Here is a 27,162-nt window from a genome sequence, read left to right as displayed (position 1 = left end):
GACACATATTTAAACCCTGCACTCCCCGGCTCAGGTGTATAGCAAGTTAAAGTACTCTAGTACTGTATGCAGGTGACTACTGCATGGATCACCATGGCTAGGTTGGAAAGGGACAGGTACAGTGCCGATTGCCTAACCTGACATAGATTCAAAAATTCCAGTTTGGCTACATTTGTGACCAATGCCTCCATAGAGACAGAAGCATCCAGGATCACACCAGGACTCCTGATGGCAGCTACAGGTGACTATTGCACCCCATGAAGAGCTGGGAGCTGGCAAACCAAACTGAAATTATTCTGGCCCAGCCATTGGACGCCCATCTTTAAAGGATAGAGATTCAGCCGACACTGTTTCCTCCATCCCAGCACACCCACCTAAAAATTGGCCAATATATCCAGGGTAGCATCTGGCCAGGGCCATGAAGCAGTAGATCCATGATGTTTGTGGTCAGATCTGTGGTTATCTACAAGATATGTGAATGAAGGGTGAATTTGGGGTTCCCCAATGCAAAAAGTGTGATGATCCATGAGGATCCGTGCTTCAAAACCATGTTTTTGAGCCATGGAGTGGCCAGGAAGCCATGGATCCGTGATTTTTCTGGTGCAGGCTGTGCCCCTGGAAATGATGTGTGATTTGCCGTTGATTTTTGGTTGGCCCAATGAAAAAAGCGTGAGGATCCATGAGGATCCGTGCTTCAAAACCACGTTTTTGGGCCACGGTATGGTCAGGAAGCCGTGGATCCATGATTTTTGTGGTGCAGGCTGTGCTTCTGGACATGATGTGTGATTTGACGGTGAGTTTGGGGTGGCCCGATGCAAAAAGCGTGAGGATCCATGAGGATCCGTGCTTCAAAACCACGTTTTTGGGCCATGAAGTGGCCAGGAAGCCGTGGATCCGAGTTTTCTGTGGTGCAGGCTCTGCCCCTGGGAATGATGTGTGATTTGATGGTGAGTTTGGGGTGGCCCGATGCAGAAAGCGTGAGGATCCATGAGGATCCGTGCTTCAAAACCACGTTTTTGGGCCATGGAGTGGCCAGGAAGCCGTGGATCCGTGATTTTTGTGGTGGATGCTGTGCCCCTGGCCATGATGTTTGATCTGATAGTGACTTTGGGATGGTCTTGTGCAAAAATCAGGAGGATCCATGAGGATCCATGCTTTGGAACCACGTTTTTGGGCCACGGTATGGCCAGGCAGGTGTGGATCCGAGTTTTTTGTGGTGTAGGCTGTGCCCCTGGAAATGATATGTGATTTGACAGTGATTTTGGGTTGGCTCAATGCAAAAAGCGTGAGGATCCATGAAGATCCGTGCTTTAAAACCACGTTTTTGGGCCACGGTATGGCCAGGAAGCCGTGGATCCATGATTTTTGTGGTGCAGGCTGTGCCCCTGGATATGATGTGTGATTTGACAGTGAGTTTGGGTTGGCCCAATGCAAAAAGTGTGAGGATCCATGAGGATCCGTGCTTCAAAACCACGTTTTTGGGCCATGGATTGGCCAGGAAGCCGTGGGTCCGAGTTTTTTGTGGTGTAAGCTGTGCCCCTGGACATGATGTGTGATTTGACAGTGAGTTTGGGGTGGCCAAATGCAAAAAGCGTGAGGATCCATGAGGATCCGTGCTTCAAAACCACGTTTTTGGGCCACGGTATGGTCAGGAAGCCGTGGATCCGTGATTTTTGTGGTGCAGGCTGTGCCTCTGGACATGATGTGTGATTTGACGGTGAGTTTGGGGTGGCCCGATGCAAAAAGCGTGAGGATCCATGAGGATCCGTGCTTCAAAACCACGTTTTTGGGCCATGAAGTGGCCAGGAAGCCATGGATCCGAGTTTTCTGTGGTGCAGGCTCTGCCCCTGGGAATGATGTGTGATTTGATGGTGAGTTTGGGGTGGCCCGATGCAGAAAGCGTGAGGATCCATGAGGATCCGTGCTTCAAAACCACGTTTTTGGGCCTTGGAGTGGCCAGGAAGCCGTGGATCCGAGATTTTTGTGGTGTAAGCTGTGCCCCTGGGAATGATGTGTGATTTGACAGTGAGTTTGGGTTGGCCCAATGCAGAAAGCGTGAGGATCCATGAGGATCCGTGCTTCAAAACCACGTTTTTGGGCCACGGTATGGTCAGGAAGCCGTGGATCCATGATTTTTGTGGTGCAGGCTGTGCTTCTGGACATGATGTGTGATTTGACGGTGAGTTTGGGGTGGCCCGATGCAAAAAGCGTGAGGATCCATGAGGATCCGTGCTTCAAAACCACGTTTTTGGGCCATGAAGTGGCCAGGAAGCCGTGGATCCGAGTTTTCTGTGGTGCAGGCTCTGCCCCTGGGAATGATGTGTGATTTGATGGTGAGTTTGGGGTGGCCCGATGCAGAAAGCGTGAGGATCCATGAGGATCCGTGCTTCGGAACCACGTTTTTGGGCCTTGGAGTGGCCAGGAAGCCGTGGATCCGAGATTTTTGTGGTGTAAGCTGTGCCCCTGGACATGATGTGTGATTTGACAGTGAGTTTGGGTTGGCCCAATGCAGAAAGCGTGAGGATCCATGAGGATCCGTGCTTCAAAACCACGTTTTTGGGCCACGGTATGGTCAGGAAGCCGTGGATCCGAGTTTTTTGTGGTGCAGGCTGTGCCCCTGGACATGATGTGTGATTTGATGGTGCGTTTGGGTTGGCCCAATGCAAAAAGCGTGAGGATCCATGAGGATCCGTGCTTCAAAACCACGTTTTTGGGCCTTGGAGTGGCCAGGAAGCCGTGGATCCGAGATTTTTGTGGTGTAAGCTGTGCCCCTGGGAATGATGTGTGATTTGACAGTGAGTTTGGGTTGGCCCAATGCAGAAAGCGTGAGGATCCATGAGGATCCGTGCTTCAAAACCACGTTTTTGGGCCACGGTATGGTCAGGAAGCCGTGGATCCATGATTTTTGTGGTGCAGGCTGTGCTTCTGGACATGATGTGTGATTTGACAGTGAGTTTGGGTTGGCCCAATGCAGAAAGCGTGAGGATCCATGAGGATCCGTGCTTCAAAACCACGTTTTTGGGCCACGGTATGGTCAGGAAGCCGTGGATCCGTGATTTTTGTGGTGCAGGCTGTGCCTCTGGACATGATGTGTGATTTGTCGGTGAGTTTGGGGTGGCCCGATGCAAAAAGCATGAGGATCCATGAGGATCTGTGGTTCGGAACCAAGTTTTTGGGCCACGGTTTCGCCAGGAAGCCGTGGATACGTGATTTTTGTGTTGCATGCTGTGCTGCTGGCCATGATGTTTGATCTGATGGTGACTTTGGGCTGATCTAGTGCAAAAATCATGAGGATTCATGAGGATCCGTGCTTCGGAACCACGTTTTTGGGCTAGGGCGTGGCCAGGCAGGCGTGGATCTGAGTTTTTTGTGGTGTAGGCTGTGCCCCTGGCTATGATGTGTGATTTGACGGTGAGTTTGGGTTGGCCCAATGCAAAAAGTGTGAGGATCCATGAGGATCCGTTCTTGAAAACCACGTTTTTGGGCCATGGTATGGCCAGGAAGCCATGGATCCGTGATTTCTGTGGTGGATGTTGTGCCCCTGGACATGATGTGTAATTTGAAAGTGAGTTTGGGCTGATCTAGTGCAAAAATCATGAGGATTCATGAGGATCCGTGTTTTTTAACCATGTTTTTGCGCCATTGCGGCACCACGAAACAGTGGATGCGTGATTTTTTTGGTTCCTCCTACCGACTAAGATGTGGTCTACAGTAGCATGGTGTTTTTATTTTGTTTCAATATAAAAATCATATGAATTCATGAGGATCCGTGCCTCGGATCCATGTTTTTATGGTGCTGCAGCGCGGCAAATTGTTGGATCCACGTTTTTTATAGTCCAGTTTGTAGGCGTGCCTTCTAGGTGTGATTTGACACTGCATTTGTTGGAATTATTTTTAAAAAACTGGAGGATCCATGAGGATCCGTGTAGATCCGCCTTTTATGCAGACCCCAGCTTGACTATGTACTCAGGAATAGCACCTGCTCTTCCTGAAGATCTAGACAGGTTCTAGGTTGCACACACATTTTTCTTCTATTATGCTATCTTCACACAGGGATATTGTCTTTGGGAATCCACACTATGGAAAACGGGGTGGGGGTGGAGAGAGAGGCAGGCAGGCAGGCAGGGCAGTGATTTGACAAATTGTCTCCAATAGATTTCCACTTCTCAGTGGATGTGTTACTGGAAACTGGTGGGGGAAAACAAACAGCCTGCATTGCTTCAAGAGCCTTGCCGGCCAAAAGACATCAGAGTGGCCACCGCCATTTCTTTCCATAAAGGACTTGGGCTAATGGGGGGGGGGCTGACAAACAGGGGGAAGTTGTATTGTAAGGACATTTTCTCTCTTTTTGACCTCCAGCCCTTGTGCTTAAAGGTTAAAGATATGTGTACAAGCAGCAAGAATAGTCTCAAAATTACATGATTGCCTCAAGATATCCAACTAATATAGGACTAGTAAATAGTATCTTCTATGTATTTTGTGTTATTAAGTAGGAATGTTGCTAATTCCTACTTAATATGTCTGCTAATTATGTTACAGATAGGTAGCCGTGTTGGTCTGCCATAGTCAAAACAAAAAAAATTCCTTCCAGTAGCACCTTAAAGACCAACTAAGTTAGTTCTTGGTATGAGCTTTCGTGTGGTGGGAATGGGTGATTGGCAGATAGCTGTGATGAGCCTTCTCACCCCTTGCTTTTTCCTGCAAGACCTATTGCAGTCGTCAAGAGTCGTCAACAGGCTCATCACAGCTATCTGCCAATCACCCATTCCCACCACACGAAAGCTCATACCAAGAACTAACTTAGTTGGTCTTTAAGGTGCTACTGGAAGGATTTTTTTTTGTTTTTGCTAATTATGTATTACTCCCACAGAGGGGGGACCCAATTTTGTGTATAATTGTTATTATGTTTAATGTATAGTGCATACCTATGAACAGTAGAAGTGGGACGTTGGTGGCGCTGTGGTCTCAACCACATTCTTGACAAGTTCTTAGTATTGGGTTCTAACAATTCTGTTTCTAATTTTGACCTCTCCATCTGGAAGCCTATTTTCCTGTCCTGTTTAAATATCTCATTTATCTGAAGATAATGCAACCAGTCTCGTACTTTGGACTTTAATTTCTCATAACTCTGTAATTTAACTTTTTCACCATCTTGTTCTAAAATTTCACAGTATTTTGGCCATTTAGACTCCATATTGAGTTTTTTCACCTCTTTGGCTTCCATTGGTGACAACCACCTGGGAGTTTTACTTTCCAATAAATCTTTATACCGCATCCAAACATTGTATAACGCTTTCCTAACAATATGGTTTTTGAAACCTTTATGCAATTTTACCTTGTCATACCATATATATGCATGCCAGCCAAATCTATTATCAAACCCTTCCAGATCCAAGATGTCTGTATTCTCAAGAAGCAGCCAATGTTTCAACCAGCAGAAAGCTGCCGATTCATAGTAGAGTCTTAAGTACGGCAGGGCAAACCCCCCTCTATCTTTTGCATCAGTTAAAATCTTAAATTTTATTCTGGGCTTTTAGCCCTGCCAGACAAATTTAGATATGTCTTTCTGCCACTTCTTGAAACAGTCCATCTTGTCCAAAATCTGCAACGTCTGGAATAAAAACAACATCCTAGGCAATACATTCATCTTGATGACAGCAATTCGGCCTAACAAGGAGAGTCTCAACCTTGACCATATTTCTAGATCTTTCTTTACTTCTGTCCAACATTTGTCATAATTGTCCTTAAATAAGTTCACATTCTTAGATGTTAAGTTTACCCCCAGGTACTTCACTTTTTTCGTTGTCACTAAACCTGTTTCACTCTGAAACTTCTCTTTTTCGGCCAATGTTAGGTTTTTCTCCAACACTTTCATTTTCTGTTTGTTCAGTTTAAATCCTGCTACTTGACCAAATATCTCAATTAGTTCTAATACTCTTTTAGTACTAGTATCTGGCTGTTGCAAGGTCAATACTAGGTCATCTGCAAATGCCCTTAGCTTGTAATGTCTGGCTCCGACCTGAACTCCTTTAACCAACTGGTCCCCTCTGATCATGTTTAACAAAACCTCCAGGACTGATATAAAAAGTAAAGGGGATATTGGGCATCCCTCTCGTGTACCTTTTTCTATGGGTATTTCTTCCGTAACCACATTATTTACAATTAACTTTGCTTTTTGTTTAGAATATATTGCACCTATACCATTTTCAAAACCTTGGCCTACCCCCATCCCTTGGAGATTCTTCTTCATAAAGCTCCAGCAAATATTATCAAAGGCTTTCTCCGCATCCACAAAAATTAAAACAGCCTTCCTATTAATGTCCACTTCTAACAGTTCCAAAATGTCTATAATGTTCCTCACATTATCTGACATATGTCTCCCTGGAAGAAAGCCAGTTTGGTCCTTATGAATCTCCCCTACCAACACTCTCTTCAGTCTTTTTGCCAAAATGTCTGCAAAAATTTTGTAATCCACATTAAGTAGTGATATAGGGCGGTAGTTTTTAACCTGGTTCTTTTCAGTCTCAGTTTTCGGTATAAGTGAAATAAAAGCTTCTTTCCACGATTCAGGTGCCTTTTTCCCCTCCAAAATTTTGTTACAAACTTCCTTCAGTGGTTGTACTAACCATTCCTTCAACGCTTTGTAATATTTAGCGGTCAAACCATCTGGTCCTGGAGATTTTCCCAGTTGCATATTCTGAATGGCACCCTCTATTTCTTGTCCTGATATTTTCTCATTCAAAATCATTTTGCTTTGCTCTGAAATTTTTGGTAATCCATATTTCTTGATAAATTCTTCTATTTCCTGTTCGTTAACTGGCCCTTGTGCATATAATTTCCTGAAGAAACTTTGAAAACAATTACTTATCTCGTTTGGTTTGTAAATAATCTTTCCATCCATTTCTAAACTTGTAACAGTGTTCAATTTTTGCCTCTTTTTCAATTGCCATGACAGAAGTTTCCCACATTTATCTGCTGATTCAAATGTCTTTTGTCTCATTTGCTTTATTTTCCATTCTATCTCTTGATTCATCAATTCCATATATTGCATCTGGTAGTGCTTTATTTCTCTCAAAATCTCATGAGACTTTGGTTTAGACCTCAATTTCTTTTCACCTTCTTTCATTTTTTCCAAAAAAATTTCTTTCCTCTCATTCTGCTTTTTCCTCTTTATGGAGTTCTGTTGTATTAGGAAACCTCGCATCACGGCCTTGCTTGCGTCCCAAATTATTCTTTTTTCCACTTCTGTTCTCAGATTTATCTCAAAGTAATCTTTCAATGTTTTTTGGGCCTTCTTGTAAATCTCTTCATCTCTAAATAGGGTGTCATTCATTCTCCATCTAAAGGATCCAGTTGATGTTAGTTTCATCTCCATCTTTACAGCGTTATGGTCGGAGCAAGTCTTTGGGCAGAGTTCTACTTTTTTTATCCTTGGCGCCATACTACTAGTTACCCAAATTTGGTCAATTCTTGTCCATGTCATTTTTGCTTCAGAGAAAAAAGTTCCCTCTCTCTCAAGAGGGTTCCTTGTTCTCCAAATGTCAATCAAGTCCATAGTTTCAGTCATTTCAAAGAAAGTCTTTGGTAATCTCCCTTCCTTGGAAATTACTTGTCTCTGTGCCTTGTCCATGTTTGTGGAGACCACACCATTCATGTCTCCCATCATTACTACTTTATAATCTAGATAGTCCATTAAAGTCTCATGCAACTTCTTAAAGAATTCCGCCTTCCCATCATTTGGTGCATAAATTCCAACTATCAAAATTTTTTCTCCTTGAACTTGTATTTCAATTGCCAGGTATCTTCCTTGTTCATCTTTAAATATCATCTTTGGGGCCAATTTTTCTTTTGCATAAATCACCACACCTCTTTTCTTAACTTTATCAGATGAAATAAATTCCTGTCCAAGTCTCTTATTTACCAGTAATTTTCTATGTATCCTGGTCACATGAGTTTCTTGTAGACATATTAGGTCTAATTGTTCTCTCTTCAAAATATGGAAAACTTGGCGTCTTTTTCGGGGGAGGTTCAAACCATTGCAGTTCCAACTAAAAAGTTGCAGAGACATTTTGTTATTAAGTACCTGTTCCTCCGACTGCTCCGAGCTTTTGTTCGTCTTCAGATGGTGGTATAAGTCCAAATGATAAGTTTGCAATATCTGTCGATCCTTTTTCTTCTGATGTTGTTTCTACTGTTCCTTTCTGCAACTCCTCCTGGTATCTCTCCAGAAACTGTTCTTTATCTTGGACTGTTCTTATTTTGACCTTCCTTCCTTTAAAGTTAAAGGACAATCCTTGTGGAAACTCCCACCTGAAAGGTATGATATTTTTCTTCAGCAGGTAGGCCAAATCTTTGTAGAAGGCTCTCACCTCCAAAATGTATTTAGGGATATCTTTGAAGATTTGTACTTGACTATTTTCAATCTCCAATGCCTTTTGATAATGCAGGTTCAATATTTTATCTCTTTCTTCTTTGGATCTCAATGTAATCAAGCAATCCCTTGGCTTCTTACCTTGCCTCCTGCCCAGCCGAAAAGCTGTTGTTATTTCAAATTCTTCTTCCTGCAAGTCTTCTTGCCAAAATTCCGAAAAGTTCTGTGTAAGGAAGTCCACAAGGCTGTCTCCCTCACTCTCAGGAACCAATCTCAATTTCAAATTTTTCTCCTTTCTCTGTAATTCCAGCAAAGATAGGGCTGCATCATGTTCATTCACTTTTTTTGTAATCGGCACAAGCTTCTCCCTTGTCTCTTCTGCAGTATTTTTTGCACTTTCAGCAATCTTTCGTGTTTCAGAACTTTCTTGAATCAATTTATTAATAGATTCTGTATTAGATGCTACACTTGCAGTATTCAAGTCCAATCTTGCTGTCAGTTCTGTCAATTTTTTTGAATTTTCCGTAGACAGCTTTGTCAGTGCTTCTAAAGATTGGTTTATTTTGAGCAGTGCCTGTGTCATTGATTCCATAGATGCTGTTGCCACTTTTTCCTGTACAGCTGGTGTTATGCCTGGTATTGAGCCCCTTTTCTTTTGTGTTTGTTTTGCTTTAGATCTAGTTGTTATCTCTTCTGCTGGACCACTCATATCCTCAAGGTCGTTCTCACAGGAAAGACTTGCAAGGATTTTCCAATCATTTTTGGACCTTCCTGCTGAGTGAAAAGAATAGAACACTACTGAGAAAATGTTTCACCCAAGTAATTGAGTAAAAGAACGGCATGTGTTTTGTGTTTTTAATGTGATATCCCATGTCCACCTATGCGCACTGCTTCGCTTGTGAATAGCCTTAAGAGGTCTGACATGCAAGTTTCTTCAGGTTAATACAAAAGCATCCATTTACAAAACATGGTTATTATTTGTGGGGCAAATTTTTTTAGTAAAAATTATACCCCCAGAGGGGGGATTGTTATAGGAATTCTAAGGTCTCACATATATATAAATGAAATGTTCATAAATGTACAAGGCTAACGGATACGTAAGTATATAAACCATGTGTCAGAGCTGCTCCCCGATCCCAGCTCACAGAGGATCACGCTAGCCAGCGTTCGCTTTATAAAAGTCTTTATTGAGTTACAGTTTCCATTTCCAAGCTGCTGCGTGCAACTCTACGTCTTATGGCTAGACCGGCGAAGCTCCGTCTGAATCTCCGCCCCTCGTACACCAACTTAATATCCTCGCCTTACTCCACCTTTTCCGCCTGACCGTCCTTCTCTGGGTCCCTCTGCTCCCCGTGGTCTCCTCCCTCCGGGACTCCTCTGACGCTGACCCCCCGGACCCTCCTGTCTCCTTGCGTCGGGCTTTAGGACCTGGCTCCCTTTCCGGGCTGCTTACTGCGCCGCCTTCCTGTGCATTTGAACTTGGCGCGCGCGCCCAGCCTTCCACTTTCCGCTTGACCATTTCTTCGCTCCCCGATGGGGGCGTGGTCACTCCTGACTCATGCCCTCCTCCCTGCTGCGAGCTGCCAGGGCTCGATCCCTGACGTCCTTCCTCTCCACTGCGCTCTGGTGGGGATGCTGGCCCCGATTTCCAACTGCTGCCCTCTGAACCCCAGCTGGTCCCTTCCTCCTGGGGTGTCCCCCTAGGCCCCCCCTTTGCTCTGGCCACTGGCGCCCCTTTCTGTGAATCTTCCGATTCACTGGAAAGACTCGGAGATCTCGGGTCGTCGTCATCACTCATCCTTTCTTCGGACTCCTCCCCCTCACTCTCTGTTTCCTCCCTTGCCCTCGCCTCTGCTCCTGAACCCCTGACATCCATCCCCCCCTCGAAGCCCCCCTTTCCCCCCTCCCCTCCTTCCGGTGCGGGAGCTGGGTGCTGCCGAGTCATGGGGACGAATGCCGGATACAGTTCGCTTCCCTTGGCGGGCCTCCAACTGAAGACTTCCGATTCTTCCTCCCTGCGCTCGTCGACAGCGGTCACCTCCGCTTCCATCTCTGTGCCGCCGTGCTCGAAGCCCAGGTCCTCCCCGAACATGTCCACGTCCGTCTCCGCCTCAGTCGTTCCCGGGTCCGTCGCTCAACCTGGAACCTCCAGCCACTGCCTGCGCCACTGCTCCTCTGGTCTATCGTCCCACCAATACGAGGGCTCTGAGGCAGATCCCGAGGGCGACCCCTCCGGGGAACGCGTGTCCATTGTCGGTTCCTCGTCCGAGTCGAACCCGTGGAAAGTGCTGGCTGAAAGTGTCGGTGTGAAAAGCCAATCGTCGAAAAAGTCTGCTGGCATGGGCCTGTGTGGGAAAAGGGCGTGAAACTCGTCCTTGAGCAGAGGTTCCTCCAAGGCGTAGCCTGGCACCCAGCTGTTGGCACTGGCCGGGAAGCCCTCCTTGGCGAGGAGGTATTCTACTCCCTCTTCTCCCCATCTAGAGTCCAAAATCTCTGTGACCTCGTTGATGGACTCCTCTTGTGTCACTCCCCCTTGTTTGGTTCCCTCTCGTAGCGGACTCGGAGCCGTTCCTGGTTCCTGAAACCTGTGAGGTGTCTTGTAGGGAGTGAGTACCGACCTGTGGAACACCGGATGCATTCTGGAACCCTCCGGAAGCATCAGCCTGAAAGCCACCGGGTTGATCTGTTCTTCGACTTGGTAGGGCCCTAGTTGTTTATGCCCTAGTTTCTTCTTCGCTAATGACCTGGCCGGCACTGCTTGGGCTGCCAACCAGACCCAGTCTCCCACCTGGATCTCTTCGCCGACTCTCCTGTGTTTGTCCGCTTGCACCTTGTATGCGTGTTTAGCCAGCTCCAGGTGCCGCCGAAGTTGATCGTGGACCTTTTGCAACTCTGACGCGAACGCGTCTGCTGTCTGCGGCTCCCCTTCCCCCATTCTTTCCAGTCCCGGGAAGGTTCTGGGGTGCCTTCCATTGTTGGCGAAGAACGGCGTCACCCCTGTGGACACGTGTTTCGTGTTGTTGTAGGCGAACTCGGCGAGCGGCAGGTAGTCCACCCACGTCGCAGGCTGTTGATTTGCGTAGCATCTCAGGTACTGCTGCATGATGGCATTGACCCGCTCCGCTTGCCCGTTGGTCTGCGGGTGTCTAGCCGAAGCCAGGTTGATCTTGACGTTCAGGAAGCCCATCAGTTTCTGCCAGAAGTTCGAGATGAACTGCCGCCCCCTGTCAGACAGTATAGACCGCGGCAGACCGTGAACCTTGAACACGTGATCTATGAACAGTTTGGCGGTTTGTTCCGCCGTGGCCACCTTCGCACACGGAATGAAATGTGCCATCTTGGAGAACAAGTCCACCACCACTAGCACTGCCGTTTTGCCCCTCGAGCTGGGCAGATCCGTGACAAAGTCCAGGGCCACTCTCTCCCATGGTTCGAACGGGGTTTGCAGAGGTTCCAGCAGTCCCGCCGGCGGTCTGTGTACTAGTTTGGCCCTCTGGCAGGTGTCGCACCTTGCCACGTAGTCCGCGACTTCTCCTCTCATTCTGGGCCACCAGAAGTCTCTGGCGACTAATTCTATCGTCTTCTCTGTGCCAAAGTGCCCGGCAGTGGGCGCGTCGTGCAACTGCTGCAGTACCTTGGCGCGAAGATCGTCCCCTGGCACGTAGATGGCCCCTTTACGGAGGAGTAATCCATCGTGAACCTGGAACTCGTCGGTCGCCGCCGTGCCCCTGTGCGCCTCTGCCATCTTTGCTCGCGCGAAAGAGTCGTACCGCAATGCACGTCGTACCGCCTCCAGGTCAACAGTCACCGAAGCGCACGCCCACGCTGCCGGTGCGAAGATATGCATGGCCGCCGCTGGCGTCGCCTCTTCGAGGTACTGCGGTTTACGGGAGAGGGCGTCCGCCATGATGTTGGTGTCCCCCGGGACATACTCTATACGGAAGTCGAAGTCCGCAAAGAACTCTGCCCAACGTATTTGCCTCTGGTTCAGGAACCTCGCCGTGCGCCAGTGCTCCAGATTCTTGTGGTCCATGCGGACCTGCACTGTGTGCTTGGCTCCAATCAGGAAGTGCCTCCACGCCTTGAAGGCTGCATGAATGGCTAACAACTCCCTGTCCCAGATGGTGTAGTTCTGTTCTGACTTGGTGAGCTTCCTGGAGTAGAACGCTCCCGGCCTCCAAGCCCCCTGCGGGTCTTGCTGCAACAGAACTGCTCCTACGGCTCTGTCTGAAGCGTCCGTCTCCACCCTCATTGGTCTGCTGGGGTTGACGTGTAGTAGCTGCTCCTCCGACGCGAAGAGACGCTTGAGTGCCTGAAAGGACTGCTCTGCTTGCGCCGTCCAGATGAATTTCTTCTTCTTGGAGCTGAGCGTGTCCGTGATGGCCGCCGTCTGCATCGCGAACCCCTTGATGAACTTGCGATAGAAGTTCGCAAAGCCCACAAACCGCTGGACCTCCTTCCGGTTGCGCGGACTTTTCCAATCCAAAACTGCGCGAACCTTGGCGCTGTCCATTGTGAGCCCTTTGTCTGACAACCTGTAGCCCAGGAAGTCCACCTCCGACACGTCGAACTGGCATTTTTCCAGCTTGGCGTAGAGCCTATGCTGCTGTAGTCTGCTCAGCACTTCTTTGACGTCTGTGTCGTGATCGTGCTGCGATTCAGAAAAGATGAGTATGTCATCTAGGAAACAGACACACTTCTTGTAGAGCAGCCCTGCCAAGACGTGATGCATAAAAGCTTGAAAGCAGTGGGAGCCATTTTGTAATCCAAAAGGCATAACTCTGTATTCGTAGGTGCCCAGGGGCGTGAACATGGCCGTCTTCCACTCGTCGCCCTCCCGCATACGAATGAGGTTGTACGCCCCTCGGAGGTCCAACTTGGTGAAGACGCGTCCTTTGCGCACCGTCGCGAGGAGGTCGTCGATCCTGGGCATGGGGAAGTCCGATGGCTTGGTCACAGCGTTCAAAATCCGATAGTCCACCACGAGCCTTTTTTGGGGCGTGTTTTTCTTCTTGACAAAGAATACCGGACTGCCCCCCACTGCCTTGGACTCTCGGATGAAACCGCGCTCCAGATTGTGATCTATGAACTCCTTGAGGTCCTGTAGTTCGTCCTCAGACATGGAGTACAGTTTCCCCTTTGGCAACGCCGCCCCTGGTAGGAGGTCGATCTTGCAGTCGTATGGTCTGTGGGGGGGTAGCTTGTCCGCCTCCTTCTCGCAGAAAACCTCCAAAAAGTCTGCGTACTTGTGGGGAACAGCTTGCAGCGTCCCAAGCTGCAGCTGTGACTCCTCTTCCTCTCCCTCCTGCTGGGGCAGGATGCAGTGTTCAGCACAATAGGAAGAGCCGAAAGTCAGCTGCCTCTGATTCCACGCCATCGCCGGGCTGTGCTTGTCCAGCCAACTCATGCCCAGTACAATGGGCGTGTCCGATAATTGAGTGACATTGAAGCTGATGACTTCCCTGTGGTTCCCAAGTCGCATCACCATTGGTGGCGTTTGCTTCACGACTTGCCCCCCGAGCAGCTCCCTGCCATCCACCGTGACTACCTGCAGGGGCAGTGTGGCAGGCAGCAACTGTATATCGTGCTGGTCGACGAAGTCTTGCCCTATAAAGTCCGCATTGCTTCCTGAGTCAATAGTGATTGGCACGTCCATGGTGAGTCCATTGGGTAGTTGGAGCGATGCGGTGAGCCGCACTACTGGTTTGGGCGGGAGGGGGTCCGTGGGTTGCAACATCTCTGGGGACTGCTTCACTGACACGTCTGGCTGGGCCCCAGTGCCTCTGTCTCCAGCCAGACTCCTTCGTTTCCCTGCTGTGGTTCTCCTTGCTGAGTCGCTGCAGTTACCATTGCTGAGGCTGCAGTGTGCTTGTGGAGCCTCTGGGGACACTCTTTCGCCATGTGCTGGGGATTGTCGCAGATGTAGCACTTCCGGTTCCCTCTAGGAGGCTTTGCTTTCACTGCTCCCGGTGCTAGGGCTCTGGTTGCTGACTGAGCCCTTGCACCGCCAACCTCCATAGGTTCCGCTCCTCCTCCTGGCGGAGGCGTGGATTGCGCACGCGCTGCTTCTCTGGGAACGAAGGAGTAGCCTCTGGCTGGTTCGCGCCCTCCGCGCCCTTCGTCCTTGCCCCAAGGACGTTCCTCCAGACGGACCCCAACTGCGAGCGCCCTCTGAACGATCTCCTGCGTGCTCCGGGGTCTCTCCCCCCTCACAATTTCGTCCTTAACCGGGCCGCTCAAGCCTTCCCAAAACAGGTCTCTGACTGGCACCGAATCTCTGTCCCATTCCAGGGCACTGACCAATGCAAAAAAGCGGGCATGATACTGCCGTACACTGGCCCTCCCCTGCTTAAGTCCATGCACCTCCTTCCGGGCAAGATCCACGTCTATGCTTGATAAGAAGCACCCATCCATCGCTTTAATGAAGGCATCCGCATTTTGGAGCGCCGGATCCTTATCTCTCCACAAATTGCGCAGCCATGCTTTAGCATCTCCATGCAAATGGGACATGATAAACCCCACCTTCTCTTGCTCATCTCTAAAGTCCTTTTCCAGCAGTTGCAGTGCACACTTTACATCTGCTCTAAAGTTGGGGTACTGTTGCAAATTCCCATCGAAGTGAGAGACTAGACCGCCTGCTCGTCTCCCCAACCCAATCCCCTCCGGTCTGGGTGTCAGTTGCCCTTGCTTCGTAAGCATTTCCAATCTGACCTGGAGATCTCTGTAGGCGGCAGCTGCGTCCTCCTCTCTCTTCCTGGATGCAAGTACCTCGGCATTCAGTTGTGTCACTGCTTCTCTGAGATCCGCTATCTGTTGTTCGGCCGTCATCTTGTCTGCCGTTCGTGAGCTCTCAAGTAGGCACCAGCCTTCTCTCCTCTCCGCTAGGCTTTCGATGCCCAGAGAAATGAGAGACGGAGCTTACTGTCAGAGCTGCTCCCCGATCCCAGCTCACAGAGGATCACGCTAGCCAGCGTTCGCTTTATAAAAGTCTTTATTGAGTTACAGTTTCCATTTCCAAGCTGCTGCGTGCAACTCTACGTCTTATGGCTAGACCGGCGAAGCTCCGTCTGAATCTCCGCCCCTCGTACACCAACTTAATATCCTCGCCTTACTCCACCTTTTCCGCCTGACCGTCCTTCTCTGGGTCCCTCTGCTCCCCGTGGTCTCCTCCCTCCGGGACTCCTCTGACGCTGACCCCCCGGACCCTCCTGTCTCCTTGCGTCGGGCTTTAGGACCTGGCTCCCTTTCCGGGCTGCTTACTGCGCCGCCTTCCTGTGCATTTGAACTTGGCGCGCGCGCCCAGCCTTCCACTTTCCGCTTGACCATTTCTTCGCTCCCCGATGGGGGCGTGGTCACTCCTGACTCATGCCCTCCTCCCTGCTGCGAGCTGCCAGGGCTCGATCCCTGACGTCCTTCCTCTCCACTGCGCTCTGGTGGGGATGCTGGCCCCGATTTCCAACTGCTGCCCTCTGAACCCCAGCTGGTCCCTTCCTCCTGGGGTGTCCCCCTAGGCCCCCCCTTTGCTCTGGCCACTGGCGCCCCTTTCTGTGAATCTTCCGATTCACTGGAAAGACTCGGAGATCTCGGGTCGTCGTCATCACTCATCCTTTCTTCGGACTCCTCCCCCTCACTCTCTGTTTCCTCCCTTGCCCTCGCCTCTGCTCCTGAAGCCCTGACACCATGTTTCTGAAATACTACAGGAGAGCAATCCTGAAGCCATTTTGACTCTTCCAGTGACCTCAAATATTTTCTGCAGTGAGGAAGGAAATGGGAAAAATCTTCCCATTGTCTCTTTGCTCACAAATCCTGTCTTAAGGGTGTATTGTGCATGAATAGGGTGAGCCTGTGGCATGGATTCAGGAACTAAGTATTTAGCATCTCAAAAGGAATGGCCAGGCTGCCCAGGTAAACCAATCAAGTGACCATTATCAGTATCAGTATATTACAGTCGATCAGGTATATGAAGACGAGCAGCAAAGTCAGTCCTCAGGGAATGTGCAGGCGACCTTGGAACGGACAGCTCATGGAAGAACCCCGACCAAACCTAAGAGGAGGCGTGTAGTGGTGATAGGGGATTCCCTACTGAGGGGAACAGAAGCAGTGATCTGTGGGCCTGACAAGATGTCTCAGGAGGTGTGCTGTCTCCCCGGGGCTAAGATCCAAGATGTAACTGAACGACTGCAAGGAATCATAAAACCCACTGACAAATACCCCTTCCTCTTGGTTCATGTGGGAACCAATGACACTGCAAGCAATAGCCTCCAGAAGATCAAAAGAGACTACGAGACTCTGGGCAGGAAATTGAAGCAATTAAATGCACAAATTGTCATCTCATCTGTCCTCCCAGTGGCCCAGGGAGAGAGAGAAAAATAGTGGAAGTGAACAGCTGGCTTCGCAAATGGTGTAAACAGGAACGGTTTGGATTCTTAGATCACGGACTGCAGTTTCTTGAAGATGGACTTCTGGCAAGCGATTGGCTGCACCTCACAACGGTTGGGAGGAATGTTTTTGCCAAAAATCTCAGAAACCTCATCAGGAGGGCTTTAAACTAACTAATGTGGGGGAGGGAGACAGTGCTCCTGAAGGTAGGAGTCTATCAATTGATGAAGATGATCATCCAAATGTCATAGACCAAATGGAGCAAACAGCACGCAGACCTAGTGGTGGGAGGAAAAAATCCTTAAATAAGAGACACGGGGGAATGATTAATGGACTTCAATGTCTGTACACTAATGCGCAAAGCATGGGAAATAAACAAGATGAGCTTAAGCTCTTGGTACAGCAAACTAAATATGACATAATAGGCATCACTGAAACCTGGTGGGATAAGTCCCACGATTGGAATGTAATAATGGAGGGATACAAGCTATTTCAGAGAAACAGACCAGACAAGAAAGGAGGAGGAGTGGCGTTATATGTCAGGGATGTGTATACCTGTGAAGAGATCCAAGGTTTAGAACCTCAAAGCCAAAGTGAGAGCATTTGGGTCAAAATTAAGGGAGAGAAGAATAATAGAGACCTCATTGTGGGAGTTTACTATAGATCTCCAAGCCAAACGGAGGACATAGATGATGCCTTCCTGGAACAGATGGCCAAGCATGCAAAAGGAAGGGAGATAGTAGTAATGGGGGACTTCAATTACCCAGATATTTGTTGGATGTCAAACTCAGCCAAGAGCATAAGGTCAAACAGATTCCTCACTGGCCTTGCAGACAACTTCATTGTCCAGAAAGTGGGAGAAGCAACAAGAGGAACAGCCATTTTAGATCTGGTCCTAACCAATGTTGATGACCTGGTTAGTGGGGTAGAAGTGGAAGGATCATTAGGCGCGAGTGATCATGCTCTTCTGAAGTTTACTATACAGCGGAAAGGAGCAGCCAAGCATACTAGGACTCAATTTGTTGACTTTAAGAAAGCCGACTTCGTAAAACTTAGGGAAGTGCTGGGTGAGATCCCATGGACAGTAATACTAAAAGGAAAGGGAGTTCATGATGGCTGGGAGTTTGTTAAGAGGGAGATAGTAAAAGCACAACTTCAGGCAATACCAATGAGACGGAAACATGGAAGGTGCCTAAAGAAGCCAGGGTGGCTATCTAAAGAACTTTTAACTGAGTTAAGATTAAAAAAGGATGTGTACAAAAAATGGAAAAGGGGGGAAACCACCAAAGAGGAATTCAAACAAATAGCCAGCACGTGTAGACACAAAGCCAGAAAAGCTAAAGCACAGAATGAACTCAGGCTTGCTAGAGAGGTTAAAAGCAACAAAAAAGGCTTTTATGGGTATGTCCGTAGCAAAAGGAAGAACAAAGAAACAGTGGGGTCACTCAGAGGAGAAGATGGTGAAATGCAAACAGGGGACACAGAAAGGGCTGAACTCCTCAATGCCTTCTTTGCCTCAGTCTTCTCCGATAAAGAAAACAATGCCCGACCTGAAGAATTTGGAGCAAATGATTCAGCAGAGGAAACACAGCCCAGAATAACTAAGGAGATAGTACAAGAATACTTGGCTAGTTTAGATGTATTCAAGTCTCCAGGGCCAGATGAACTGCATCCAAGAGTATTAAAAGAACTGGCAAATGTGATCTCAGAACCACTGGCAGTCATCTTTGAGAATTCCTGGAGAACAGGCGAAGTCCCGGCAGACTGAAGGAGAGCAAATGCTGTCCCTATTTTCAAAAAGGGGAAAAGAGAGGACCCAAATAATTATCGCCCAGTCAGTCTGACATCAATACCAGGGAAGATTCTGGAGCAGATCATTAAGCAAACAGTCTGTGAGCACCTAGAAAGGAATGCTGTGATCACCAATAGTCAGCATGGATTTCTGAAAAATAAGTCATGTCAGACTAACCTGATCTCGTTTTTTGACAGAATTACAAGCCTGGTAGATGAAGGGAACGCAGTGGATGTAGCCTACCTTGATTTCAGCAAGGCATTTGACAAGGTGCCCCATGATATTCTTGTAAAGAAGCTGGTAATATGCGGTCTTGACTATGCTACCACTCAGTGGATTTGTAACTGGCTGACTGACCGAACCCAAAGGGTGCTCATCAATGGTTCCTCTTCATCCTGGAGAAGAGTGACTAGTGGGGTGCCACAGGGTTCTGTCTTGGGCCCGGTCTTATTCAACATCTTTATCAACGACTTGGATGATGGACTCAAGGGCATCCTGATCAAATTTGCAGATGACACCAAACTGGGAGGGGTGGCTAACACCCCAGAGGACTTGATCACACTTCAAAACGACCTTGACAGATTAGAGAACTGGGCCAAAACAAACAAGATGAACTTTAACAGGGAGAAATGTAAAGTATTGCACTTGGGCAAAAAAAATGAGAGGCACAAATACAAGATGGGGGACACCTGGCTTGAGAGCAGTACATGTGAAAAGGATCTAGGAGTCTTGGTTGACCACAAACTTGACATGAGCCAACAGTGTGACGCGGCAGCTAAAAAAGCCAATGCAATTCTGGGCTGCATCAATAGGAGTATAGCATCTAGATCAAGGGAAGTAATAGTGCCACTGTATTCTGCTCTGGTCAGACCTCACCTGGAGTACTGTGTCCAGTTCTGGGCACCACAGTTCAAGAAGGACACTGACAAACTGGAACGTGTCCAGAGGAGGGCAACCAAAGTGGTCAAAGGCCTGGAAACAATGCCTTATGAGGAACGGCTAAGGGAGCTGGGCATGGTTTAGCCTGGAGAAGAGGAGGTTAAGGGGTGATATGATAGCCATGTTCAAATATATAAAAGGATGTCATATAGAGGAGGGAGAAAGGTTGTTTTCTGCTGCTCCAGAGAAGCGGACACGGAGCAATGGATCCAAACTACAAGAAAGAAGATTCCACCTAAACATAAGAACTTCCTGACAGTAAGAGCTGTTCGACAGTGGAATTTGCTGCCAAGGAGTGTGGTGGAGTCTCCTTCTTTGGAGGTCTTTAAGCAGAGGCTTGACAACCATATGTCAGGAGTGCTCTGATGGTGTTTCCTGCTTGGCAGGGGGTTGGACTCGATGGCCCTTGTGGTCTATTCCAACTCTATGATTCTATGATCCTGCTAGACAGGATTTCTGCTGTAGCCTGCCCTTTCTGTGATGTATGTATGATGTTTGGGGGGGGGGGGTCTTGAGCTACAGGGTAAAATGGTAAAGGTACCCCTGCCCATACGGGCCAGTCGTGTCCGACTCTAGGGTTGTGTGCTCATCTCATTTAAGAGGCCGGGAGCCAGCGCTGTCCAAAGACACTTCCGGGTCACGTGGCCAGCGTGACGAAGCTGCTCTGGCGAGCCAGCACCAGCGCAGCACGTGGAAACGGCGTTTAAATTCCCGCTATAAAGCGGTCCCTATTTATCTACTTGCACTTAGGGGTGCTTTCGAACTGCTAGGTGGGCAGGAGCTGGGACCGAAAGACGGGAGCTCACCCGGCCGCGGGGATTCGAACCGCCGACCATACGACCGGCAAGTCCTAGGCACTGAGGTTTTACCCACAGCGCCACCTCTACAAGGTTGGTAATTGCAAAAGTCTATATAAGAGCTGACCTTGAGCCAGACATCCTGGAGAGTGAAATCAAATGGGCCTTAGAAAGCACTGCTAATAACAAGGCCAGTGGAAGTGATGGTATTCCAGCTGAACTACAGTGGTACCCCGCAAGACGAATGCCTCGCAAGACGGAAAACCCGCAAGACGAAAGGGTTTTCTGTTTTGGAGGCGCTTCGCAAGACGAATTTCCCTATGGGCTTGCATCGCAAGACGAAAGCCCATAGGGAAATGCTGGCGGTCGGGAGCAAAGACTTTCGCCCACAGCCGGCCTTCAGAAGAGGACCTCTTCTGAAGGCCGGCGGGGGGCAAAAGTCTTTGCTCCCCCCCGCCTGCCTTCCCCCCGCCTGCCCCGGGCGATCTTAAAATGCTGGCGGGCGGGAGCGAAGCGTTCGCTGCCGACCCCCAGCATTTTAAAATCTCCTCGGGACAGAGACTTCTCTGCTGTCCCTTGGAGATTTTAAAATGCTGGGGTCGGCAGCGAACGCTTCGCTCCCGACCCCCAGCATTTTAAAACCTTCCCGGGACACGGGGAGATTTTAAAATGCTGGGGTCGGCAGCGCTTCGCTCCCGACCCCCAGCATTTTAAAACGCTGTTCCGAAGGGGGGAGCGGGATCACCTGCCCCAGCCGCCCCACTTCGGAACGCTGTTCCGAAGCGGGGAGGGGGGGCGGGAAGACCTGCCCCAGCCGCCCCACTTCGGAACGCTGTTCCGAAGCGGGGAGGGGGGGCGGGAAGACCTGCCCCAGCCGCCCCACTTCGGAACGCTGTTCCGAAGCGGGGAGGGGGGGCGGGATCACCTGCCCCAGCCGCCCCACTTCGGAACGCTGTTCCGAAGCGGGGAGGGGGGGGCGGGGACACCTGCCCCAGCCGCCCCACTTCGGAACGCTGTTCCGAAGCGGGGAGGGGGGGCGGGATCACCTGCCCCAGCCGCCCCACTTCGGAACGCTGTTCCGAAGCGGGGAGGGGGGCGGGATCACCTGCCCCAGCCGCCCCACTTCGGAACGCTGTTCCGAAGCGGGGAGGGGGGGCGGGATCACCTGCCCCAGCCGCCCCACTTCGGAACGCTGTTCCGAAGCGGGGAGGTGGGGCGGGAAGACCTGCCCCAGCCGCCCCACTTCGGAACGCTGTTCCGAAGCGGGGAGGGGGGGCGGGATCACCTGCCCCAGCCGCCCCACTTCGGAACGCTGTTCCGAAGCGGGGAGGGGGGGCGGGATCACCTGCCCCAGCCGCCCCACTTCGGAACGCTGTTCCGAAGCGGGGAGGGGGGGCGGGGACACCTGCCCCAGCTGCCCCACTTCGGAACGCTGTTCCGAAGCGGGGAGGGGGGGCGGGATCACCTGCCCCAGCCGCCCCACTTCGGAACGCTGTTCCGAAGCGGGGAGGGGGGCGGGATCACCTGCCCCAGCCGCCCCACTTCGGAACGCTGTTCCGAAGCGGGGAGGGGGGGCAGGGACACCTGCCCCAGCCGCCCCACTTCGGAACGCTGTTCCGAAGCGGGGAGGGGGGGCGGGGAGACCTGCCCCAGCCGCCCCACTTCGGAACGCTGTTCCGAAGCGGGGAGGGGGGGCGGGAACACCTTCTGAAGGCGGGCGGGGGGCAAAAGTCTTTGTCCCCCCTGCCTGCCTTCCCAGGGGCTTTTAAATCGCCCCGGACAGCGGAGAAGTCCTCCGCTGTCCGGGGCGATTTTAAAATGCCGCCCGCCAGCATTTTAAGATCGCCCCGGACAGCGGAGAAGTCCTCCGCTGTCCCAGGGTTTTTTAAAATGCTGGGGGTGGGAAGAAAAGCCCTTGCCCCCCCCCCCAGCCTTCAGAAGAGGTCGGGGACAGACTGTCCCCGGACCTGGTCTGAAGGCGGTTTCCCTAGGAACGCATTAATTGATTTTCAATGCATTCCTATGGGAAACCGTGCATCGCAAGACGAAAAAACCGCAAGACGAAGAGACTTGCGGAACGAATTAATTTCGTCTTGCGAGGCACCACTGTATTTAAAATTTTAAAAGATGATGTTGTTAAGGTGCTACACTCAATATGCCAGCAAGTTTGTAAAACTCAGCAGTGGCCAGAGGATTGGAGAAGATCAGTCTACATCCCAATCCCAAAGAAAGGCAGTGCCAAAGAATGCTCCAACTACCGCACAATTGCACTCATTTCACACACTAGAAAGGTTATGCTTAAAATTCTAGAAGGAAGGCTCAAGCAGTATGTGGACCGAGAATTCCCAGAAGTGCAAGCTGGATTTCGAAGAGGCAGAGGAACCAGAGACCAAATTGCAAACATGCGCTGGATTATGGAGAAAGCTAGAGAGTTCCAGAAAGACATCTACTTCTGCTTCATTGACTATGCAAAAGCCTTTGACTGTGTCGACCACAGCAAACTATGGCAAGTTCTTAAAGAAATGGGAGTGCCTGATCACCTCATCTGTCTCCTGAGAAATCTCTATGTGGGACAAGAAGCTACAGTTAGAACTGGATATGGAACAACTGATTGGTTCAAAATTGGGAAAAGAGTATGACAAGGCTGTATATTGTCTCCCTGCTTATTTAACTTATATGCCGGAAGAAATAGCAACAACCTCAGATATGCAGATGACACAACCTTGATGGCAGAAAGTGAGGAGGAATTAAAGAACCTTTTATTGAGGGTGAAAGAGGAGAGCGCAAAATATGGTCTGAAGCTCAACATCAAAAAACGAAGGTCATGGCCACTGGGCCCATCACCTCCTAGCAAATAGAAGGGGAAGAAATGGAGGCAGTGAGAGATTTTACTTTCTTGGGCTCCATGATCACTGCAAATGGTGACAGCAGCCACGAAATTAAAAGACGCCTGCTTCTGGGGAGAAAAGCAATGACAAACCTAGACAGCATCATAAAAAGCAGAGACATCACCTTGCCAACAAAGGTCCGCATAGTAAAAGCTATGGTTTTCCCAATAGTGATGTATGGAAGTGAGAGCTGGACCATAAAGAAGGCTGATCGCCGAAGAATGGATGCTTTTGAATTATGGTGCTGGAGGAGACTCTTGAGAGTCCCATGGACTGCAAGAAGATCAAACGTATCTGTCAGAGCTGGCTCCAGGTCCCAGCTCACAGAGGACCAACGCTAGCCGGCAGTAATGTACAAAAGTCTTTATTGAAGTACAGTTTCCATTTTCAAGCCGCAGCGCCCCAGCTCTACGTCTTAGAGGCTAGACTGGCGAAGCTCCATCTGAGTCTCCACCCCCTGTACACCAACTTAAGGCTCTAATCTTACTCCACCTTTTCCGTCTCTCCTTTCTCCTCTGGGTCCTTCTGCCCCCCGGGGTCTCCTCCTTTCTGGACTCTTCTGACGCTGACCCCCCTGACTCCTCCCCCTCTTTTCGGCGGGCTTTGGGACCTGGCTCCCTATCCGGGCTGCCAACTGCGCCGCCCTCCTGTACATTTGAACTTGGCGCGCGCGCCCAGCTTTCGACCTTCCTCTTGACCGTTTCCTCGCTCCCCGATGGAGGCATTGCCAATCCTGACTCATGTCCTCCCGCTGGCGGTGAGCCGCCTGCTCCCGATACCTGGGACTCCTCCCCCCTACTGCGCTCTGGTGGGGAAGCTGGTCCTGATTTCCAACTGCTGCTCTCTGAGTCCCCTCTGGCCCCCTTTTCCTGGGGTGTCCCCCTCGGCACCCCCCTTGCTCTGACCATGGGAGCCCCTTTCTGTGAATCCTCCAATTCGCTGGAAAGACTCAGAGACCTCGGACCTCTGTCATCGCTAACATTTCCTTCGGATTCCTCCCCCTCACTCTCTATTTCTTCCCTTTCCTGTGCCTCTGCTCCTGAGCCCCTGACAGTATCCATTCTTCAGGAAATCAGCCCTGAGTGCTCACTGGAAGGACAGATTGTGAAGCTGAGGCTCCAATACTTTGGCCACCTCATGAGAAGAGAAGACTTCCTGGAAAAGACCCTGATGTTGGGAAAGACTGAGGGCACAAGGAGAAGGGGACGATGGAGGACGAGATGGCTGGACAGTGTTCTCGAAGCTACCAGCATGAGTTTGACCAAACTGTGGGAGGCAGTGGAAGACAGAAGTGCCTGGCGTGCTCTGGTCCATGGGACACGACAAGGCTGTATATTGTCTCCCTGCTTAAACGACTAAACGACTAAACAATAACAATATAAGAGCTTGTGCACCATTGTTCTGGGTTCCTCTCCTTCCTCCCTGTGGAGGGGGGGATGGAGGACCCTGTTGCAACAGTTTAATAAAGGTCATGCTCACTAGCTGCTTTGCTTCTCAATATTCTCGTACCAATAGAGAACCTACATAAGGACTCTCTCTGTATGGGCTCTTGGATACCCCATAAGGGATAAAGGAGCAGAAACAAGAGGGACAACATTTCCCCAGCACTACCCAAAATGAAGAGTTGCTGATGACCCCCTTGGAGGGAACCACTCCTGGAGCCCCCGTCTGCGCCAAGACTAGAGTCTCCTCTGTGAGAAAGTGGGACCCCCACTCAAATACCTCTGCCCAGCCAGGCCCTCTGGCTCACAGTCCCCCCCCCCGCCCCCCGGCACAGCAGCCTCCCTCTCAATGCTCCGCTGGGCCTCCGTGCCAATAACCAAGCCGGCTCCAAATGGCGTCTGGTAGCTTTTGAGCGTGATCAAATATTAATCTCACAAAATTGGGGGGGGGGGGGTAAACAGGGGGAACACGCCGGCAGAGCCATCAAGGATTCATGCGCCCACTGCCAGCACATGGCAGCACATCCATTACGGCAGCCAGGCGCTCACCTCGGTCTGGGAAGTTCATTTTGTGGCTGGCTGGCTGGCTGGCTGGCTTGCTAGCTGCTCCTTGCTCTCCAAAAACACCCAGGCGGGAGAGAGATTCTCTGTGGTGGGGAGGGAGGGAGGGAAGAAGGACAAGGTCAGTCAGATGCTGAGCAGGGAGTGGGGGGGGGGGCTTGGAGCCACAAGGAGCAAGAGATTCCCCTTCTCGGCAGCATGGGTGCTGTTTCTCAGCAGCGGTCAACTGGGCTCCTCCTCCACCCACCCCAAGACACGCAGTTATGACACAAGCCCACACAAAAGCGGGTTGCATTTGCAAACAACACCAAACCGAGCGCTGGGTGTGCAAACAAGCAGCCGTGTTGTTGAACCATTTATATATAGCTTAACACTGTAATTCAGGGATGGAGGACGTCAAAGGTTGCAGGACTGCAGCTCTCACTCTCCATCCCATCCGCACCCCCCGGGTGGCTGTTGGTCAGGGGTAATGGAAGTTGTCCTATCTGGTGGGTCACAGATTACCTGTCCCAGGATTAGATAAATGTCTGCAAATGAGAGTGATTTAAAGCAAATGCAGCAACTGTTGGTTTAGCAACAGACCAAAATGGGACAAGTTCATAGAAATGTAGGATCGGAAGGGTCCAGAGGGTCATCTAGTCCAACACCTTCAGAAAGTTCTCTTTACTTGTACTTTGGATCCATTGGTTTGGGTCCTATCCTCCAGAGCAATGGAAAACAAATGGCAGCCCCTCAGATATTGGAAGGTGGCTTTCCTCTCCCCTCTCGCCCTTTTCTCCTCCAGACTAAGCATCCCCAACTCCCTGAACTGTTCCTCCTAAGGAGCTTGGCTACCCTCCTCTGCGCACCCTTCCAGCTTGCCATGAGCCTTCGTTTAACTGTGTTGCCCAGAACTGAGCACAGGACTCCAGGTCTGACCAAGGCAGAATTGGTGTCACCATTAGTTCCCTGGGTCTGGACTTCTGTTGCTGCAGCATAGAATTACATTAGCTTTTTTTTTGCTGCTGCAGTTTTATTTTTCTCATCCTCTCCCCTGCCAGTTTTGATAACTTGGTTGTCACCCAGAAGGTGAGAAAAGCTGCAGACTTTTAGGTGAATGGAAGATAAGAGCTCCGCTTATGTGATACCAAGTTGTTGTCTCTCTGCCTTGGTGCTACATTTCCTGCTCAATCTGGCATCACTTTGCAGGCCAGGAAATATTGGCGTTGACACAACAGGCCCTTAAAGGATGAAACAGATGCAGCCCTTGCTTTGGTGCATCACACAGGGGACACGAAGAGACTTTTGTGATGCTTAGCATGGTGGGCTGGCAAGGGGGTGAGGAGGGATTGCTTGATGAGAAGGGATGGAGAGGCCGTGAAAGGTGTGCAAGCAGAAGCTTGTTTGGGGTCTTGGTAGGGTTTGTCCCTCGTTGCAGAGGAATCCCCCCTCCCCCGCTAGTTCAGTGGCAAAGAAGCAGAGCTGTGCAGGGAGAGGATGGCATTAGTGTATTGGAGTACCTTTCATGCTGGCACAGCCTTTGGTGGTGGTGACCCCCATGTAGTGGCACTATTTTGCCCTTTTTAATAGGGGTGTGCTCCCCATGTGTACACACATTCTTGGGCAATGCTGGCTCCAGAGCACCTTGAGTGGGCCTCTTAACCTGGAAGAGGCAGGACATACAAATGGATCATTATCTTTGGCAGCACCTGAGCTTCTTCTGTGCAAAGTAGAAAGGGCAGCACTCTCAGGGCAAGGGGCCCTCGGCTGCTTTGGGCCCCTAACAAATGGCCCTCCTGACCACCCTAGTCTGGAGCCCTCTCCCTCCCTCTCTCTCTGCCCCACTCTCCTTGTGTCTGCAAGTAAGAAGAGTTCAAAGTAACCAGGAAAGTCACCAAGTCCTGCTATAGCTTTATAGACATGTCCCTGCCTATCATTCAGTTCTGTGCCGCACTTGTGCCTACAGAGACAGTCACACATTTTCTCTTTTCTACAAACATGGGTGTGTGTGTGT

The 27,162-nt window shown here is 50.2% G+C and overlaps 1 protein-coding gene across 2 annotated transcripts; it reads right to left on the bottom strand.

Moving 5' to 3' along the window:
- Nucleotides 1-4,984: 4,984 nt before the first annotated feature.
- Nucleotides 4,985-27,145, bottom strand: LOC144325741 (uncharacterized). Of its 2 annotated transcripts, XM_077919966.1 has the most exons (3): nucleotides 26,669-27,145; nucleotides 25,158-25,255; nucleotides 4,985-9,142 (listed from the first exon to the last, which is right to left on the bottom strand). In XM_077919966.1, exons 1-3 carry the CDS (start codon nucleotides 26,827-26,829, stop codon nucleotides 8,076-8,078), a joined length of 1,326 nt encoding a protein of 441 aa, XP_077776092.1. In that variant the 5' UTR covers nucleotides 26,830-27,145; the 3' UTR covers nucleotides 4,985-8,075. The 2 variants fall into 2 exon arrangements, with proteins under 2 accessions (XP_077776092.1, XP_077776091.1); XM_077919965.1 differs by having other exon boundaries at nucleotides 25,158-27,145.
- Between the last annotated feature and the right edge of the window lie 17 nt (nucleotides 27,146-27,162).

The sequence above is a fragment of the Podarcis muralis genome, chromosome 16, assembly GCF_964188315.1.
Source record: "Podarcis muralis chromosome 16, rPodMur119.hap1.1, whole genome shotgun sequence".
Lineage (NCBI taxonomy): Eukaryota > Metazoa > Chordata > Lepidosauria > Squamata > Lacertidae > Podarcis > Podarcis muralis.
This window is presented reverse-complemented; position numbering and strand designations above follow the sequence as displayed.

What these genes read in the sequence shown, in the direction of transcription:
- LOC144325741 (XM_077919965.1), bottom strand. Translation starts at nt 25,464, where the DNA reads ATGCAACCCGCTTTTGTGTGGGCTTGTGTCATAACTGCGTGTCTTGGG. An exon ending in AATGAACTTCCCAGACCGAG is followed by an intron (nt 9,143 to 25,157) that starts GTGAGCGCCTGG and finishes TTCACTCAGCAG; the next exon opens with GAAGGTCCAAAAATGATTGG.